Source organism: Entelurus aequoreus, linkage group LG10 (genome assembly GCF_033978785.1).
Source record: "Entelurus aequoreus isolate RoL-2023_Sb linkage group LG10, RoL_Eaeq_v1.1, whole genome shotgun sequence".
NCBI lineage: Eukaryota > Metazoa > Chordata > Actinopteri > Syngnathiformes > Syngnathidae > Entelurus > Entelurus aequoreus.
Genome location: NC_084740.1, coordinates 10657449 through 10676492, shown reverse-complemented (window position 1 = coordinate 10676492; position 19044 = coordinate 10657449). Strand labels below are relative to the sequence as shown.

Genomic DNA, 19044 nt, shown 5'->3' with positions numbered 1-19044 from the left:
TCAAGATAACGGACAAGTGGTTTATCCAATCACATACAATGATTTTATTACAAGGCCCCGCCTTCTGAAATACATCTCCTATTGAGAAGTCCCAGATCCTTGTCTGAAGCTCAGTGAACTACAAGGATCTGGCGAGAGTCAGGTTAATATATGTGAGCGAAGTGATAGAACTATTGCCGTTGGGGTGGGAGTGGTCTTTTTAAAATTTTTATAAAGGAAGTGATTCCTTACAGGTGCTGGGTAAAGGTCAACACTTAGAATATGTCGTGGTAGAAATTTGGAGTGGTGGGGATAAATTGGCAGTGGTGAATTTTTATAAACCGTATAAATGATTACAGCTTGCTGCATTGGAAATAATCAAAGGACAAGACGAGCAGAAAATAATTTGGCTTGGAGATTTTAAAGCACATAGCACTTTGTGTGGATCAGGCAAAACTGATCACAGTGGCACAGTTTTGGAAGAGCTTATGGACAGGAAGAATTTAGTAGGTTTATGAGATGACTCGAATACAAGAGTTCAAGAGTTGGTCTGTCAGTACAGTCAGTGTTAGATTTGACATTGACATCTCACACATTAACAAACAAAATAATATGAGAAGTCAATAATGAAACAACAATAGGAAGTAATCATCGTCCTGTCATTTATTATCTACAGCTTGTGTGGTTAACATATTGCTTGCCTCATTTATCATCTACAGCTTGTGTGGTTAAAGGCCTACTGAAAGCCACTACTACCGACCACGCAGTCTGATAGTTTATATATCAATGATGAAATCTTAACATTGCAACACATGCCAATACGGCCGGGTTAACTTATAAAGTGCAATTTTAAATTTCCCGCGAAACTTCCGGTTGAAAACGCCTATGTATGATGACGTTTGCGCGTGACGTCAATGGTTGAAACGGAAGTATTCGGACACATTGTATCCAATACAAAAAGCTCTGTTTTCATCTCAAAATTCCACAGTATTCTGGACATCTGTGTTGGTGAATCTTTTGCAATTTGTTTAATGAACAATGAAGACTGCAAAGAAGAAAGTTGTAGGTGGGATCGGTGTATTAGCGGCTGGCTGCAGCAACACAACCAGGAGGACTTTATGAGTTGGATAGCAGACGCGCTATCCGACGCTAGCCGCCGACCGCATCGATGATCGGGTGAAGTCCTTCGTCGCTCCCTGGAACGCAGGTGAGCACGGGTGTTGATGAGCAGATGAGGGCTGGCTGGCGTAGGTGGATAGCTAATGTTTTTAGCAAAGCTCTGTGAGGTCCCGTAGCTAAGTTAGCTTCAATGGCGTCGTTAGCAACAGCATTGTTAAGCTTCGCCAGGCTGGAAAGCATTAACCGTGTAGTTACAGGTCCATGGTTTAATAGTATTGTTGATTTTCTGTCTATCCTTCCAGTCAGGGGTTTATTTATTTTGTTTCTATCTGCAGTTAAGCCCGATGCTATCATGGTAGCTCCGTAGCTAAAGTGCTTCGCCGATGTATTGTCGTGGAGATAAAAGTCACTGTGAATGTCCATTTCGCGTCTTGACTCTCATTTTTAAGAGGATATAGTATCCGAGGTGGTTTAAAATACAAATCCGTGATCCACAATAGAAAAAGGAGAAAGTGTGGAATCCAATGAGCCCTTTTACCTAAGTTACGGTCAGAGCAAAAAAAGATACATCCTGCACTGCACTCTAGTCCTTCACTCTCACGTTCCTCATCCACAAATCTTTCATCCTCGCTCAAATTAATGGGGTAAACATCGCTTTCTCGGTCCGAAACGCTCTCGCTGCTGGTGTAAACAATGGGGAAATGTGAGGAGCCTTTTAACCTGTGACGTCACGCTACTTCCGGTACAGGCAAGGCTTTTTTATTAGCGACCAAAATTTTATCGGCGATGTTCTCTACTAAATCCTTTCAGCAAAAATATGGCAATATCGCAAAATGATCAAGTATGACACATAGAACGGATCTGCTATCCCCGTTTAAATAAAAAAAAATTCATTTCAGTAGGCCTTTAACATATTGCTTAATCGAAACTCATCTGTTCATGCAGAGAAGCAGCGCATCCTGTACGAGTTTAGCTCTTGCAGACAAACACCACATACGGTACTGTGCAAGTCTCTGGTCATACAGAAGGCACGCAGGTATTCTTCATATAACAGCCACAGATGAAATCTTCCGGTGAACGCAGTACTTTTCCAGTAACTTGATACTTTGCAAAAGACACTATCTGAATGAATAAAAACACGAATCATGCAGAGAGCCATTGCCATTTCGCTTAGATCGCCCATGTGTTGACATGTTGTTGATCTTTGTAAATCGCCCAGGTATCTGAATAAAGACTTCACTTTGAGATTCTCCGACTTCTTCTGTTTTGTCCTCTGGCCGGATTCTTGGACGCGCTGGGTAGTAACCCAACAAGTGTTTGGAACCCCGGCTGACCAGGTATTACCTGAAAAATCCTCATTAATAGCAAGTAGCGCCAATTGAATGTTCCAATTAAAGCCTGGGCATTTATTTACCAAAAGTACAAGGAGGACAGGGCGCTAAATGGAAACAGATGATATTTGGAGAGCGGCTGTTATTTCTGAAATTTAAAAACATATTCTCTATAACGTCATTTTTTAAAACTTTAATAAGGATTAGCAGTGCATGGGAATGTGGGAAGCAGCACGTAGCTTTCTTCGACCACATGGTCGTTTCTGAACAAGTACATTGCACATCATAGTCGCAACAGAACCAATATTGTGATAACAGTAGGATGCAAACTGCAGTATAAATACAAAACAGATGAGTGCATTATAGACAACACTACGCTCGTATTTTTAAAAAATTAACCCCACATGAATGTTATACAAGCCAATAAAAAACACATCTGCAGGTTACCCACAGCCGCAGATGTTAATACCTATGTTTTTTAACTCGGCACTCATTTGAGACTAAAGCGGTTATTGCCAAACTACACTGCTGAAAAACACAACTTAAGGACACACACATCTCAACTCACAAAAAATGAAATATTCCACTTGAAATCTTTATTGTGATGTTTAGTAATTATTTGAGAATGAAATATTAGAATAATAAAGGGACTGGATTTAGAATCAAAGTTTTAGCATAAAATCCCTCAAGACAACACAATGAGTTGTGTGTATGGCCTTTGTGTAGCTGTATGCACTCCCTACAATGTTGTTTATGGTTCTATAGGTTTCAGGTTTGCCACTTTTAGTTGATTTGTGTAAGAAAACATGACAATGACCCATGAGCAACTTATCGAAGAGGAATGCCGACGAGAGAAGCAGATTGGATGAAAATAGTGCAATGTTGACAAAGTTTCTTTGTATTGGACACCTCACAGGCCCAGCGTATCTTTTTGTACGTTGCAGCCCAACAGAGTGTTTGCAGCCACAACACAGTCGGTCACAGAAGGTGCTTTGGAAAAAAAAAACACACACACAACATTCTCATTCGATGGGATAAAAATATTAACATCACACAATTGTGTGAGTTAGTTTACCATTCAGAGAAAGGAGCCATGACGCAGCCTTCCTAGCCAGAAGCTTCCATTCGACCTCAGCATCTGACTTGAAGCCATGAAGCCAGACCAGAGCCAGAATGGTGGCCCACACGTTCTCATTCGCCTGAGCTCATCCAATCAAAAGAAAGAAAATAACATAAACAAGCGTGGGAAAAAGTGTCCTGGAACATTTATCATTTCCAACAAGGACTCACCGATGCAGGCTTCAGCTTCTCCACCTCCTTGCTGGTCTTTCCTAGCACAGCAGCCAGAGTGGGTTTGAGCTCCCAGCTGCCCGACGCCTTCTGGAGGGAAACCAACTGCAGCAAAGGGTCTGTAGGCGACGAGCTGGCTAAAGTTTTTTCAACACCTGCAGGGGAAAGGAGGTCTTGTCAAGTATTCAACTTGATAGTTCACTGAAGATCAAGCATCGTATATTAAACCAATGTGGAGTATAGTGTACTCATGTTCAACAACTTTACAGAACACAGCATACATATCCAATATTTTGCTCAGAACATTGTATGCACGCAACCATAGAAATATACAGCACAATAATACATTGTGTTTTTGTCAGGTAAGGATTAGCTAAATTCAAACATGTACATTAATAGAAAATGGCTGAATGCAATTAAAATAATCAAAAAGGCTGTCAACTGACAAGAATCCGCAGAATTCCTCATGCTTGGTGCAGATTTCTTCTTAGAGCTTCGCATCCACCTTTTAAGTGAATGAAAAATACCTCCTTTATGATTTTCTACAAAGGAATAAAGAGCAAAAGCAATTAATAATTGTATGCAAGTTTGCTGGAAAACACACAGGCCTTGAGTTGCTGCACGGTAAACTCTGGCGTTGAAAAGGTAAACTATTTACCGGTAGTAGGAAAAATAGTTGTTAAACACATTTGTTGGATATCCATCTCTTCCTCTAATAAGACAGGTACAGTACTAATGCTACTTACGGTCTGCAATTTCCAATTTCATCTGCATGGAATCACAATCTTTGAGAATAAAAAAGAGATTATTATATGAGAATTAAAGAGCAAAATATTTCAATCAATTTGTAAACAAGTGATTGTGAGATGCAGTGACATTAACGTACCGACACCTTTGAGAGAAAATAAAATAAACACATTTGTTGGATATCCATCTCTTCCTCTAATAAGACAGGTACAGTACTAATGCTACTTACGGTCTGCATTTTCCATTTTCATCTGCATGGAATCACAATCTTTGAGAATAAAAAAGAGATTGCTATATGAGAATTAAAGAGCAAAATATTTCAATCAATTTGTAAACAAGTGATTGTGAGATGCAGTGACATTAACGTACCGACACCTTTGGGAGAAAATAAAATAAATAAAAGTGTTGAAGGTACACTATTTGCCATGCAACCTTAAGTAATAAAAATTTGTTTATTGACTTTATTCTGGCAATTTTGTATTTTTCGTAATGATGCGCTAACTTGGTAGATTTTGATCCTACATTCTTTATTTTCATGTACATTCTGGGTGTCTTATTCAATAAAAAAAATTAAAATTTCATTCGATTTTTTCAGGCGGTCTGTCATAACATTTTTAGCTTTTAATTAGACATTATTGTGAGGTTTTGTATTAGTGTTCCTAAAAATAGATATAGCAGGCCCCCAGACACATTTTTCTCTCTAAATTTGGCCCCCCGAGTCAAAATAATTGCCCGGGCCTGCTCTACGCCATGGTTACGACTCTGCCTAGAAATCCTGTCCATGAAAATCACAAACAGGATAGGTGACAGAGCGCAGCCCTGGCGGAGACCAACCCCCACTGGAAACGGATCCGACCTACATCCAAGCACACAGACACAACTCTTGCTTTGGTTGTACAGAGGCCATCAGCAGTTCTCCCTCACCCCGTACTCCCTCAGCACCTCCCACAGGATCTCCCTGGGGATCCGGTCATACGCCTTCCCCAAAACCACAAAGCACATGTAGACTGGATAGGCATACTCCCAGGCCTTCTCCAGGATTCCCGCAAGAGTAAAGAGCTGGTCAGTTGTTCCACGACCAGGACGGAATCCACATTGCTCCTCTTGAATCGGAGGTTCGACTATCGGCTGGACCCTCCTTTCTAGTACCTTGGCATAAACTTTCCCAGGGAGGCTGAGTAGTGTGATACCCCTGTAATTAGCACACACCCTCTTGTCCCCCTTTTTGAATAGGGGAACCACCACCCCAGTCTGCCACTCCCTCTGCACTGTCCCTGACTTCCACGCAATGTTGAAAAGGCGTATCAACCAAGACAGCCCCTCAACACCCAGAGCCTTCAGCATTTCTGGACGAATCTCGTCAACCTCTGGAGCTTTGCCCACCGTGGAGTTGTCTAACTACCTCAGTGACTTCACTCCGAGAGATCGACGTCCAACTATTTATTCCATCCATCCATCTTCAACCGCTTATCCGGAATCGGGTCGCGGGGACAACAGCTCCAGCGATCAGACACTTGTCATTAATGTCCAAAGTTAATGACTTGGCAACCGCATTGGGCTAAAAAAAATATATTATTACAGTTGTGTTTATACAGTTCTGAAGTTAGTGTACTTATATAGTTCTTAAATATGTGTAATGTAATTAAATAAGCATATAAATACAATTGATATCGAAATCACTACACTAACTTAATTTTTTTAATCATCATTTATTCCAACTGTTTATTCCATCCATCCGTCTTCAACCGCTTATGCGAAATCGGGTCGCGGGGACAACAGCTCCAGCGATCAGACACTTGTCATTAATGCTAAAGTGGACTAAAATACTCTTTCAAACATCACCTGTAGTTAGTTTAAAAAAATACACTGACCATAGTTTTAATCTGGAACAGATTGATTCCATTTCCGTTAAATTGGACTTTAGAGGTTTAGCTGTATTTTGTTGTTTAGTGGATGCACATTATGTATTGTTTGTGTTAGTTTTTTACCTCCAAGGTGTGACGACAAACCATACATCCTCAGCGGCATGCTACATGCTGAAAAAGGAATACATAACGGTCAGAAGCAACAAGCACAACCCACTACTATTCACTCTAGTACTGTTTTTGTAGATTCCTATAATAGGATTGTTTAGATTTCAAAGTCTAGTCCAGGGGTGTCCAAAGTTTATGACTTGGCGGCCGTATTGGGCTAAAAAAAAAATATTATTACAGTTCTGAAGTTAGTGTACTTATATAGTTATTAAATATGTGTAATGTAATTAAATAAGCATATAAATACAATTGATATCGAAATCACTACACTAACTTAATTTTTTTAATCATCATTTATTCAAACTATTTATTCCATCTATCCGTCTTCAACCGCTTATGCGGAATCGGGTCGCGGGGAGAACAGCTCCAGCGATCAGACACTTGTCATTAATGCTAAAGTGGACTAAAATACTCATTCAAACATCACCTGTAGTTAGTTTAAAAAAATACACTGACCATAGTTTTAATCTGGAACAGATTGATTCCATTTCCGTTAAATTGGACTTTAGAGGTTTAGCTGTATTTTGTTGTTTAGTGGATGCACATTATGTATTGTGTGTCTTAATTGTTTTTTACCCACCAGAGGATGTAGGGATAAGCATACACATCGGCTGCGAAATGCTACGATATGCTGAAAAAGGAAGACATAACGGTCAGAAGCAACAAGCACAACCCACTACTATTCCCAATAGTTCTGTTTTTGTAGATTCCTATAATAGGATTAGGGCTGCAACAACTAATCGATTATAGCGATTAATTAAGTCATCGATTCGTTGGATCTATGCTATGCGCATGCGCAGAGGCTACTTTAAAAAAAAAATTTTTTATAAACCTTTATTTATAAACTGCAACATTTACAAACAGCTGAGAAATAATAATCAAAATAAGTATGGTGCAAGTATGCTGTTTTTTTTCAATAAAATACTGGAAAGGATAGAAATGCAGTTTGTCTATTTTATCCGATTATTAATCGATTAATCGAAGTAATAATCGACAGATTAATCGATTACCAAATTAGTTGTTAGTTGCAGCCCTAAATAGGATTGTTTAGATTTCAAAGTCTAGTCCAGGGGTGTCCAAAGTTTATGACTTGGCGGCCGTATTGGGCTAAAAAAAATATATTATTACAGTTCTGAAGTTAGTGTACTTATATAGTTATTAAATATGTGTAATGTAATTAAATAAGCATATATATACAATTGATATCGAAATCACTACACTAACTTAATTTTTTTAATCATCGTTTATTCCAACTATTTATTCCATCCATCCGTCTTCAACCGCTTATGCGGAATCGGGTCGCGGGGACAACAGCTCCAGCGATCAGACACTTGTCATTAATGCTAAAGTGGACTAAAATACTCATTCAAACATCAATCAATCAATCAATGTTTATTTATATAGCCCTAAATCACAAGTGTCTCAAAGGGCTGTACAAGCCACAACGAAATCCTCGGTACAGAGCCCACATACATTACCTGTAGTTAGTTTAAAAAAATACACTGACCATAGTTTTAATCTGGAACCGATTGATTCCATTTCCGTTAAATTGGACTTTAGAGGTTTAGCTGTATTTTGTTGTTTAGTGGATGCACATTATGTATTGTGTGTGTTAGTTTTTTACCCACCAATGGGTGAAGAGAGCATGTTACGAAATGCTGAAAAAAGAAGACATAACAGTCAGAAGCAACAAGCACAACCCACTACTATTCACTCTTTTACTGTTTTTGTAGATTCCTATAATAGGATTGTTTAGATTTCAAAGTCTAGTCCAGTGGTGTCCAAAGTTTATGACTTGGCGGCCGTATTGGGCTAAAAAAAAAATATATTATTACAGTTCTGTTTATACAGTTCTGAAGTTAGTGTACTTATATAGTTATTAAATATGTGTAATGTAATTAAATAAGCATATAAATACAATTGATATCGAAATCACTACACTAACTTAATTTTTTTAATCATCATTTATTCCAACTATGTGTGCTGTCTCGGAGTGATCTGTGATCACGTTTACACAGCTTATTTTACACGTAATCTGCGATCGCAATGTTTTAAGTCTGCATATTAATTTCATACCAAATTGAAGAGGGAAGTTTGCCAAACATGTAAGAATACAGTACCAACTGTGGACAAAGCCATATTTTTTAGAGTAATTGCCAACATGCTGTCATATGGATGCCCGCACGCGCGCACACAAAGAAAAGCACCCTTAAATACACACTTTACGATGCTTTTTTTCCGCCACACAGCAGAGCGTTGATTGTGACGTAACAATCATTTGTACAAAAATAACACTTCAGTTTGCGTTGATTAAAGCAAGATATAACAGACAGAACAACAACACAAACTTCAACTACTTCAACTTTAACAACCGTCCCCACAACAGATCATCGATTCTCAAGTCAAAATATTGATACTTTAAATACTTTAGGTATTTTAGATAATGTGCAATATTAACAGGAACACAGTGTAAAAAAGTAACTAAACTTGTGAATGAAACAATGTGTCAATGTTGAATGCTTTTGTTGAGTGTCATATGTTCAATATTTTTCCGTTTACATGTTCATGTAACTGAATTTTGAATTACTTGATATTCTAATAGTAGCTCTTAACTTATTTATTTTAATGCTTTTATTATTTTACTTATGGTTTGAAACACCATTTTCATGTACTTGATATGATTTTATCCTCGTTTTTTCTGTTGTATTAGCTTGACTATATTGTTATTCACTCTACTACCTCAATATACTTCAGAGATTAAAATCATTAAATAACTCTATATTGTATTCTCTATGCTATGAGATATGTTATTATTTGAAATACACAACTTTTTAAATGTTTGCAAACATTTTAGGTATATTTGCACAAAGCATCGGTATCAGATCGGTATCGCCAATACCACCCTGGCTTTTACTCTATGGAATTGGAAAGAAAATCAGAGCTATCGCACATCACAAGTTTTGTAATTAATCAGAAATATCAAGCAGCTAAAATGCGCCAAACATGGGGAAGTGTGGAAAGTGCTTTGCATATCATCCATTATGCACTTGGTTTGTGAAATTTGAAATGACATATACCGCTTAAACGTGTTGACATTATTCGCTGGTTATAGTTACCATGAGTGGGAAAAGTTGTTTGGATTGGTCATAAAAATTGATTAAATGAAACTCACGGTTTTTGACCATCAATTCTGTCTTCGCCCACTAGAGGGCGGAAAAAATCATCAGAATCAATTCACAGGGGCACAAATTTGGGTAAAATCACTACGCGGTAGGGGTGTAACGGTACACAAAAATTTCGGTTCGGTACGTACCTCGGTTTAGAGGTCACGGTTCGGTTCATTTTCGGTACAGTAAGAAAACAACAAAATATAAATTTTTTGGTTATTTATTTACCAAATTTGCAAAATCTTCCACCAAAAATATTTTTCTTAGTGGAATATTTGATGTGAAGTAATCGGAACCTTAGATAGGTCAATAATTCTTAATAACATTGATTTTGATTCAATATGTTTTGAGCAATGACAGTTTGAAAGAAAAAAAAAACAGCTTTGTTTTATTAGTCAACATTGAAACTTTTTCTAAATTACATTTAACCTTTAAGCTTTTTTATTTCACTTTTGTTACGTTTTTGTTTATTTTAATAGTATTTTTAGAATGTGCCGTGGGCCTTTAAAACATTAGCTGTGGGCCGCAAATGGCGGCCGGGACACTTTTGACACCGCTGCTATAGATAATAAAAAAATAAATCTGATAAATCTATGGATAAAAAGCAGAGCCTGGCGACGCATGCGCGTTTATCATAACTCTCTCGCTCTCTCTGTCTTGCCCCTCCCTCACGAATGCTGCTGCACGCACAATTTGTTTTGTTTTTAACCCCTTCTTAACCCTGAACGTACATTGAAAATACATGCAACCCTAACTCAAAATGCCGGACATTTGAGGCATTTAAGAAACTCCTCCCTGACAGCCCCGCAAAAGAGGACATGTACGGTGAAAAGAGGACGTATGGTCAGTCTATCGTAGCCCGGTCGCTGCTAGAATGCCGTGTGTTGTGCCCTGGTGTGGATTGTTTACACCACGTGCGGTACGCTACTTAATATGTCCATGTGGAAACTCGTTCGGTACACCTCCGATCCGAACCGAAACCCCCGTACCGAAACGGTTCAATACAAATACACGTACCGTTACACCCCTACTACGCGGTCCAATCTTCTTGTTAAACTTGTGATGTCTTGCGGGCCGCACTGAAGACCCACATGCCGTAGTTTGGACACAGAGTCAATGGCGAAGTCACTTGAATGTTTACTGGATTTGTCGCTGATTACTATTAAAGCGTTGTGTTATGCAACCAGGATGACTGTATGATGTCATTTTTGTTCTTTACTTACGCATAAAATAAACTGTGGGTTTAAACTGCTCTTGGAAAAGACACTTACAGGGAACTGGAATGATTTGACGCAGTAAAGGTCCTTGAGTGGTGCTGCTTTCCCCCTTATGGACAGCGATGAAGGCAGTATGGCTACTGCTAACTCCTGATTGGACACTCAGCTCCACCACTTTCTGCTTAACTCCATCTTCTTCCTCTTTTTTGTCTTCCCTTTCCATGAAGGGCATTAAATCGTAGTTGTTCTTCTCTGTCTCCAAAGAGCGAATCACGGTCCGGGCGCTCAGCCTGTGAATTGTTAAACTGCATGGGGTGAAAGAAAATGAGAAAAAAGGTCGTTTCTCTATCTGCCATTTCATGAAGTTACATTTGGACATACTTTGCATGGTTGTAAGCTACCACAGGACTGGAGATTTAGCATGCAGGGACCAAATTGGTGGTACATTTGCCTCAGTCCTGGTTGCCAGTACAATATGGCGGAATCAACAATAAGTAAACAACAATTATGAAATCATCTTGCACCCAAGTTTTCTGAACAAGAAATGTCGTGTTATGTACGAGGAAGAGAGATGTATACATGCAAACTTAACACGAGTCAGCGCTTTTCTTCCTGTCACACACACACCAGTGACCTAAGGCCTCATTATCAAGAGTTGCCTTGATTTCCTACTAAAAATTGACGTACGTTCAAATTTAGAACACTTAATACTAGAGATGTCCGATAATGGCTTTTTTGCTGATATCCGATATTCCGATATTGTCCAACTCTTAATTACTGATTCTGATATCAACCGATACCGTTATATAAAGTTGTGGAATTAATACATTATGCCTAATTTTGTTGTGATGTCCCGCTGGATGCATTAAACAATGTAACAAGGTTTTCCAAAATAAATCAACTCAAGTTATGGAAAAAAGTGCCAACATGGCACTGCCAGATTTATTATTGAAGTCACAAAGTGCATAATTGATTTTAACATGCCTCAAAACAGCAGCTTGGAATTTGGGACATGCTCTCCCTGAGAGAGCATGAGGAGGTAGCGGGGGGTGTATATTGTAGCGTCCCGGAAGAGTTAGTGCTGCAAGGGGTTCTGGGTATTTGTTCTGTTGTGTTACAGTGCGGATGTTCTCCCGAAATGTGTTTGTCATTCTTGTTTGGTGTGGGTTCACAGTGTGGCGCATATTTGTAACAGTGTTAAAGTTGTTTATACGGCACCCTCAGTGTGACCTGTATGGCTGTGGAACAAGTATGCCTTGCATTACCTTGTGTGTGTGAAAAGCCGTTGATATTATGTGATTGGGCCGGCACGCAAAGGCAGTGCCTTTAAGGTTTATTGGCGCTCTGTACCTCTCCTTACGTCCGTGTACACAGCTGCGTTTTAAAAAGTCATACATTTTTACTTTTTGAAACAGATACCGATCATTTTGAAACCGATACAGATAATTTCCGATATCACATTTTAAAGCATTTTTCGGCCGATAATATCGGCAGTCCGATATTATCGGACATCTCTACTTAATACTCAAGAAAAAAAATGGTACGATATATATATATAATTAATTTCAAATTTTCAGGACTTATGCAGATCCCAAATACACAAAAAGAGGTATCGGTCGGTAAGAAAAGTTGGTTTTGCACATATAGGCTCCCTGTAAGAGTGGCTAATTCAGCTTTACGCTTCTATGACAATCAAGGCTTTCTTTTTGCCACAGTTTGACTCTGAAACAGATCAGAGTAATTTACAGTACATTTGAACATGTTCCAAACAAATATGTGTTATGCATGCAAAAAATATGTATTAGTCAAATGACAAAAGAACAACAACTTTGTATGTTACCCAGTTTCCTCTGTGGGTTGGAGAGTGAAGGGAATCTGATTCTGGGTTGGATGGCCCGCCAGGTTGTACTTGACAGTTACAAAACAGTCTTTAGCCTCTGAACTCTGAGGGAAATATGAATTAAGTTAGGGTTAGGAATGAACACACACACCTCCCAATCTAGCTATGTACATTACAGTATATGTAAGTGTAAACATTTCCTGTATAATAGATTTTATACCACAGGTATCAAACTCAAGGCTAATCTTCATTGCTAAATGTATTTATTTTTTCAGTTTGGAAAGAAAAAAAAGATATGCGTGTAACTGCATATCTTTTGAACTTAAGAATTTTCTACTCGTGGAACAAGATATTCCAAAACATGTTTTATTATCTAAAAATAAACACCTACATTTGGGGTGTCCTCATACAGCTTTTCACTTCCAATACAGATATTGGAGGCTTGGGTATTGGCCGATACAGAAATTGATCCCATTCGATATCAGCACAAAACATACATACTTTTGTTTTGTAGTGTCGAATGTTAGAAAAGGTTTGATCTTGTGAAATTACTCGAACAGAAAACAATTAAAAATACTAACTGTCTGGAATGGACTTATTCTGACTTTAAATTGAAATGGAGTGTTAATTGTTTTTTTGACAACACTTAGTGGCCACAACAATTAGGTAACTCAAGTAGGTAGTAAGCTGTAAGTTTGTTACACAATCATTTCTAACAAGCTTCTGAAATGGAGACTTTGTATCTGATAGTAAAATGCAACTATAATTATTCAATCCCTTTTTACATTGACAAATGTGATGTTTTAGACTGCAGTATTGTTCAATTAAGGACACTTATTACGTTTGTCTAGCTTGTGTGCCATTGTGTGCTTAGCTGTTGTGTAGCAGTTAGCTCCTAGTAGCCTATAGCCTACCTACTTTTTGTTTTAATTACTGTACTTCACTGAAATAGAAAGAAAGACCAACCTTACCGTATTTTTGGGACTATAAGTCGCAGTTTTGGGTGCGACTTATACTCAGGAGCGACTTATGTGTGAAATTATTAACACATTACCGTAAAATATCAAATAATATTATTTAGCTCATTCACGTAAGAGACTAGACATATAAGATTTCATGGGATTTAGCGATTAGGAGTGACAGATTGTTTGGTAAACGTATAGCATGTTCTATATGTTATAGTTATTTGAATGACTCTTACCATAATATGTTACGTTAACATACCAGGCACGTTCTCTGTTGGTTATTTATGCGTCATATAACGTACACTTATTCAGCCTGTTGTTCACTATTCTTTATTTATTTTAAATTGCCTTTCAAATGTCTATTCTTGGCGTTGGGTTTTATCAAATAAATTTCCCCAAAAAATGCGGCTTATATGTTTTTTTCCTTCTTTATTATACATTTTCGGCCGGTGCGACTTATACTCCGGAGCGACTTATACTCCGAAAAATACGGTATATGCTTTGAATGTGATTATGAATGTACTTTATGATAAATTGAGTTCATGTAAACTCATTATTCTGAGCAAATCAATTGATGTAAATCCAGATAAATGTGATACAAATGCGGTTCAGAGGAAACCCGATGTTATTAGTTAAAGTTTTACTATGGAAAAGAGTTGGGATTCAAAAAGTTCCCATTAACCTTTTAAGACAAGTTCAATTTTCTTTCTTTTTTTGAGTTTGAGTTTGAGTTTGAGTTTATTTCGAACATGCAAGCATACAACATGATACATCACAATTTCCAGTTTCTTTTCAACATGTTCGAAAAGGAGTAGGAAGAAGCAGAGCTTATTTAATCCTACCCCTTTTCTTTACATAACAGTTGCAAAACTTTTTGTTCACTTCCTGTTCACAATTTTTTCACAATAAACTCCATAAGTAATCACAATAAAAATAAATAAATAAATAATAGTAAGAATTTAATAATAATAATTGGTGAAGTAAGTCATATTTCATATGATGAGATAAGTAAGATTACTTTAAGAATGAATGAATGGATGGATGAAATAAATTGAGAATGTTTGTCATGGTTCTTCTTCTTTGTACTTTGTAAACACTTTAAGTTTGAAGAGTTTCTTGAAGTGTATCATATTAGTACATTGTTTGATTGCTTTGCTTAATCCATTCCATAATTTAACTCCACATACTGATATACTGAAGGTCCTAAGTGTTGTACGTGCAAACAAATGTTTTAAATTACGTTTTTCTCTTAGATTATATTTCTCCTCTTTTTTTGAAAAGAATTGTTGTATATTCTTGGGTAGCAGGTTATAGTTTGCTTTGTGCATAATTTTAGCTGTTTGCAAATTCACTATGTCGTGGAATTTCAGTATTTTTGATTCAATAAATAAAGGGCTTGTATGTTCTCTATATCCAACATTATGTATTATTCTAACTGATCTTTTTTGTAACACTGTTAATGAATGAAGTGTACTTTTGTAATTATTTCCCCATATTTCTACACAGTAGCTCAGATATGGTAACACTAGTGAGCAGTAGAGAATATGAAGGGATTTTTGGTCTAGAACATGTTTTGCTTTATTCATTATTGACGTGTTTCTTGCAACTTTATGTTGTATATTTTTTACGTGAGATTTCCAGTTCAATTTATCATCAATCATTATACCTAGAAATTTGGTTTCGTTTACTCTTTCAATTTCTATTCCGTCTATTTGTATTTGTGTTTGACTTTCTCTTCTACTGTTACCAAATAGCATTATTTTAGTTTTACTAAGATTCAACGATAGTCTGTTTTTGTCAAACCATCTTTTTAATTTGTTAATTTCTTCTGTTATTATTTGTATTATCTCCTGTGTGTTCTCTCCTGAACAAAACGCTGTTGTATCATCTGCAAATAATACTAACTTTAAATCTTTTGTAACTTTACAAATGTCATTTATATAGAGATTGAATAATTTAGGTCCTAATATTGATCCCTGAGGTACACCACAGGATATATTTAGCGTTGTAGACGTGTGTTCGCCTAGCTTCACGTATTGTTTCCTGTTCGTTAGATAACTTCTTATCCAGTTTAAGACTAACCCTCTGATGCCATATCGTTCTAGTTTTTTGATTAAAATATTGTGATTAATTGTGTCAAATGCTTTAGTTAGATCCATAAAAACCGCTGCCGCACATTTTTTACTATCTATTGCATTGGTAATTTCTTCTGTAATTTCAATTAAAGCCATTGAAGTTGAAACATTAGCTCTGTATCCATATTGGTTCTCTTCGAGTATTCTATTTTTATTTATGAAACTTTCTAATCTGTTATTGAACAGTTTTTCAATGATTTTAGAAAATTGTGGAAGTAGAGAAACAGGTCTATAATTTGTAAATTGATGTTTGTCTCCAGTCTTATAAATTGGTGCAACTTTAGCTATTTTCATTTTGTTTGGAAATGTACCTGTTTGAAATGATAGGTTACTAATATACATTAATGGTCCTGAGATCTCTTCAATAACCTTTTTTATCGTTTCCATATCAATTCCGTTACAATCAGTTGAAGTCTTAGATTTACATGTTTTCACGATTGTAACTATTTCCTCCTGTGTCACATTACTGAGGAACATGGAGTTGGGATTTCGCTCTATGGTATCATTATAGTCCTCAATTGGAACTGGGTCTGGAATCCTTTCTTCCAATTTTGGTCCAATATTTACAAAATAATTATTGAAGCTTTCAACTACTTCCTTTATGTTGTCTTTTTTTTTTTTTTCATCTAAGAAGTATTGAGGGTAGTCCCTCTTAGTTCCATTTTTAATAATGCTATTGAGGATGCCCCATGTTGCTCTCATATTATTTTTGTTCCTGTCCAATAATTCACTGTAATATTCTTTTCTACATGATCGTAGTATGTCTGTTAACTTGTTTTTATACTTTTTGTACTTAATTTCTGCCTCTATAGTTTTTTGTGCTATACATTTTCTATATAGTGTATTCTTCTTCTTACAAGCATTTTTTAATCCTTTTGTCATCCATGGTTGATTATTCTTTCTCTGCTTGTTACTGAGTTGTATCCATGGACAATGTTTGTCATAAAGTATTATGAACTTGTTTAAGAAATGTTCATATGCTTCATCAACCTCTTTTTCATTATACACATTGTCCCAATCTTGCTTTTGTAGCTCAATTTTGAAGGCAGTCATCCTCTTCTCTGTGCATAGTCTTCGAAATGTCCTTTTGTCTTCCATGTTCTTCTTGTAGTTTCCATCATATATTGTAAAAACTGGCAGATGATCACTAACGTCGCTTATAAGTAGACCACTTGTAGTGTTATTATCAAAATCATTGGTAAAAATATTATCAATAAGCGTGGCACAGTGTGCTGTGATTCTGCTTGGCTTTGTGATTTTAGGATATAGACTGATGCTGTACATTGTATCAATGAAGTCATCAATAGACTTTTGCTTGTTGGGGTTCAATAAGTCAATATTAAAGTCACCACATAAGAACATTATTCTTTGACCATTGTCCATGTAAGTTGCCTTGATCCATTCTTCAAATGTTTCTATACTTGACTTAGGTGATCTATATATACAACTGATGAATATGTTTTTGCTTTTTTCCTGACATATTTCAATGGTTATACATTCTAAGATATTATCTATGGCAAATTACATGTTTTTTACCACTTTGTAGTTCAGGTTCTTCATCACGTACACAGCTACTCCTCCTCCATTTTTGTTGGTTCTGTTGATGTAGTTTAGTTCATATCCCTCCAGATCAAAATCTATTCCTTTTTTATCATCAATCCATGTTTCTGTGACAGCAATCACTTTGAAGGGTAAAATGAATAATTGACAATTTGTTATCACATTCAATGTTGCTATTATATTGATCATCTGTATAATAAAAACAACTATTACTGATGTGGGAGAAAACATTTGTATCTGGATCTATATCATTTTCCAAATCCTGGTTTTTGTGATCTTTGTTGCAGAAATTTTTTAGTTCCATATTTTCTTGTTCAACAAACTTTGATGTTGTTTCAATAATCTATATAAGTGTAGGTGGATGCAATCCTGAATCTAGGTCCTCTTGTTTAGTCGTCCCTTGGAACATAGTAGTGCCGATGCTGAATTTAGGTGCTTGTTTTCTGTCAGAGTCCATTATCATCGTTGTTGTGGTAGCTGTGTAAACTTTAAAAATTGTCCAGGTCCTTGATGTCATGGACAACAATTACTCTTGCTTCTGGACTTCCATTCAGCTTGATGTAGATTTTACAGTTGGCGCTCCAAGTTCCCTGGATTTTTCCCTGCCTTCTCAAGTCGCGTGCTTTCTTGGCGATTCCAGCATTACGTTTTGTGAGATGCTCATTCATGTACACATTTGTTCCCTTCAGCTTCTTTCCCTGTCTCAGCAATGCCATTTTAGATTTTCTGTTTACGAGTGTCACGAGCACGACTGGAGTGGCGTTGTTGTTTCTTCCGTTCAGTGGGATGCATGTTTCGATGGTATTAATGTCAATTTCAATTTCTTTTGATTGCAGAAAGCTGACCACTTACTGTTCTGCTGAGACCATATCCATTTAATCTGGTTCACCTTCATTATTCACAGCTTTCGCATAGGATCTTGGTTTAATTCGGTGCCCTGTCACAATGATACTCGCCGTAACTTTTGGTTGCTAGGCAACCGCTTTGAACTGCGGGAGGCGCCTTTGGCTTGAGGCTAACGGCTCTTCCACTCGCCTTATTTCAGCGTATCAGTGCCTCTCAACTGACCAAAATCAGATCGAAGATGCCAGGTGACTCTCCTGTGGCTGTGATCGCAAATCAGTGGTCAAATCAGTGGTCAAAATCTTCAGACTTAACAAAAACTCCGGTAGCAGAAGCTGAGCTTTTCTTCTTTGCGTCCTTTCTCATTGACAGGAAGTGACGCATTTGTGAAACAATAATAATATATTGTTATTATATTGTATGTAATATTGTTATTATATGGAACTGACTATGACACACTCAAAAAAATATTGTATTCTATGATATTCCATTCTTATTGGAGAACAACTTTGCACAAATATGCGCTGTAGTACTGCTCGTATTAGAGCTTATATCAATCAGATATTTTACATGCAAGCCCATAGTATCTCATATATGGACCGAATATTGGCTCAGGACACTTATATTAAAGCAATAAAAACGAGGCATGTATACATTTATATTCATACGGGATACAGTATATTCACTGTAACACAATTACCCTCTCTGAAAACAGGTTTGACACTGTTTTATACAATGTATAGTACAGAGCTTAGCAATTGTTTCCTGGTGTTGTGGTTGTGGTCGGGTGTTTTGTAAATAGTCTTGAAGTGAAAAAA

The 19044-nt window shown here is 37.0% G+C and overlaps 1 protein-coding gene across 4 annotated transcripts in view; it reads right to left on the bottom strand.

Moving 5' to 3' along the window:
- Positions 1–2657: 2657 nt before the first annotated feature.
- LOC133658243 (von Willebrand factor A domain-containing protein 5A-like) overlaps positions 2658–19044 on the bottom strand; it is a 27348-nt gene continuing 10961 nt past the window's right edge. For 2 of the 4 annotated variants that reach the window (XM_062060063.1, XM_062060064.1), the window contains exons 13-23: positions 12724–12827; positions 10938–11188; positions 8128–8157; positions 7080–7130; positions 6455–6502; positions 4696–4734; positions 4466–4504; positions 4166–4261; positions 3720–3874; positions 3505–3628; positions 2658–3419 (exon numbers count right to left, since the gene is read on the bottom strand). In XM_062060063.1, coding sequence (XP_061916047.1) covers positions 3340–3419; positions 3505–3628; positions 3720–3874; positions 4166–4261; positions 4466–4504; positions 4696–4734; positions 6455–6502; positions 7080–7130; positions 8128–8157; positions 10938–11188; positions 12724–12827 — 1017 coding nt within the window. In that variant the 3' untranslated portion in view covers positions 2658–3339. The remainder of the gene's footprint in view (positions 3420–3504; positions 3629–3719; positions 3875–4165; positions 4262–4465; positions 4505–4695; positions 4735–6454; positions 6503–7079; positions 7131–8127; positions 8158–10937; positions 11189–12723; positions 12828–19044) is intronic. The other 2 variants (XM_062060065.1, XM_062060066.1) reach the window with 2 other exon arrangements.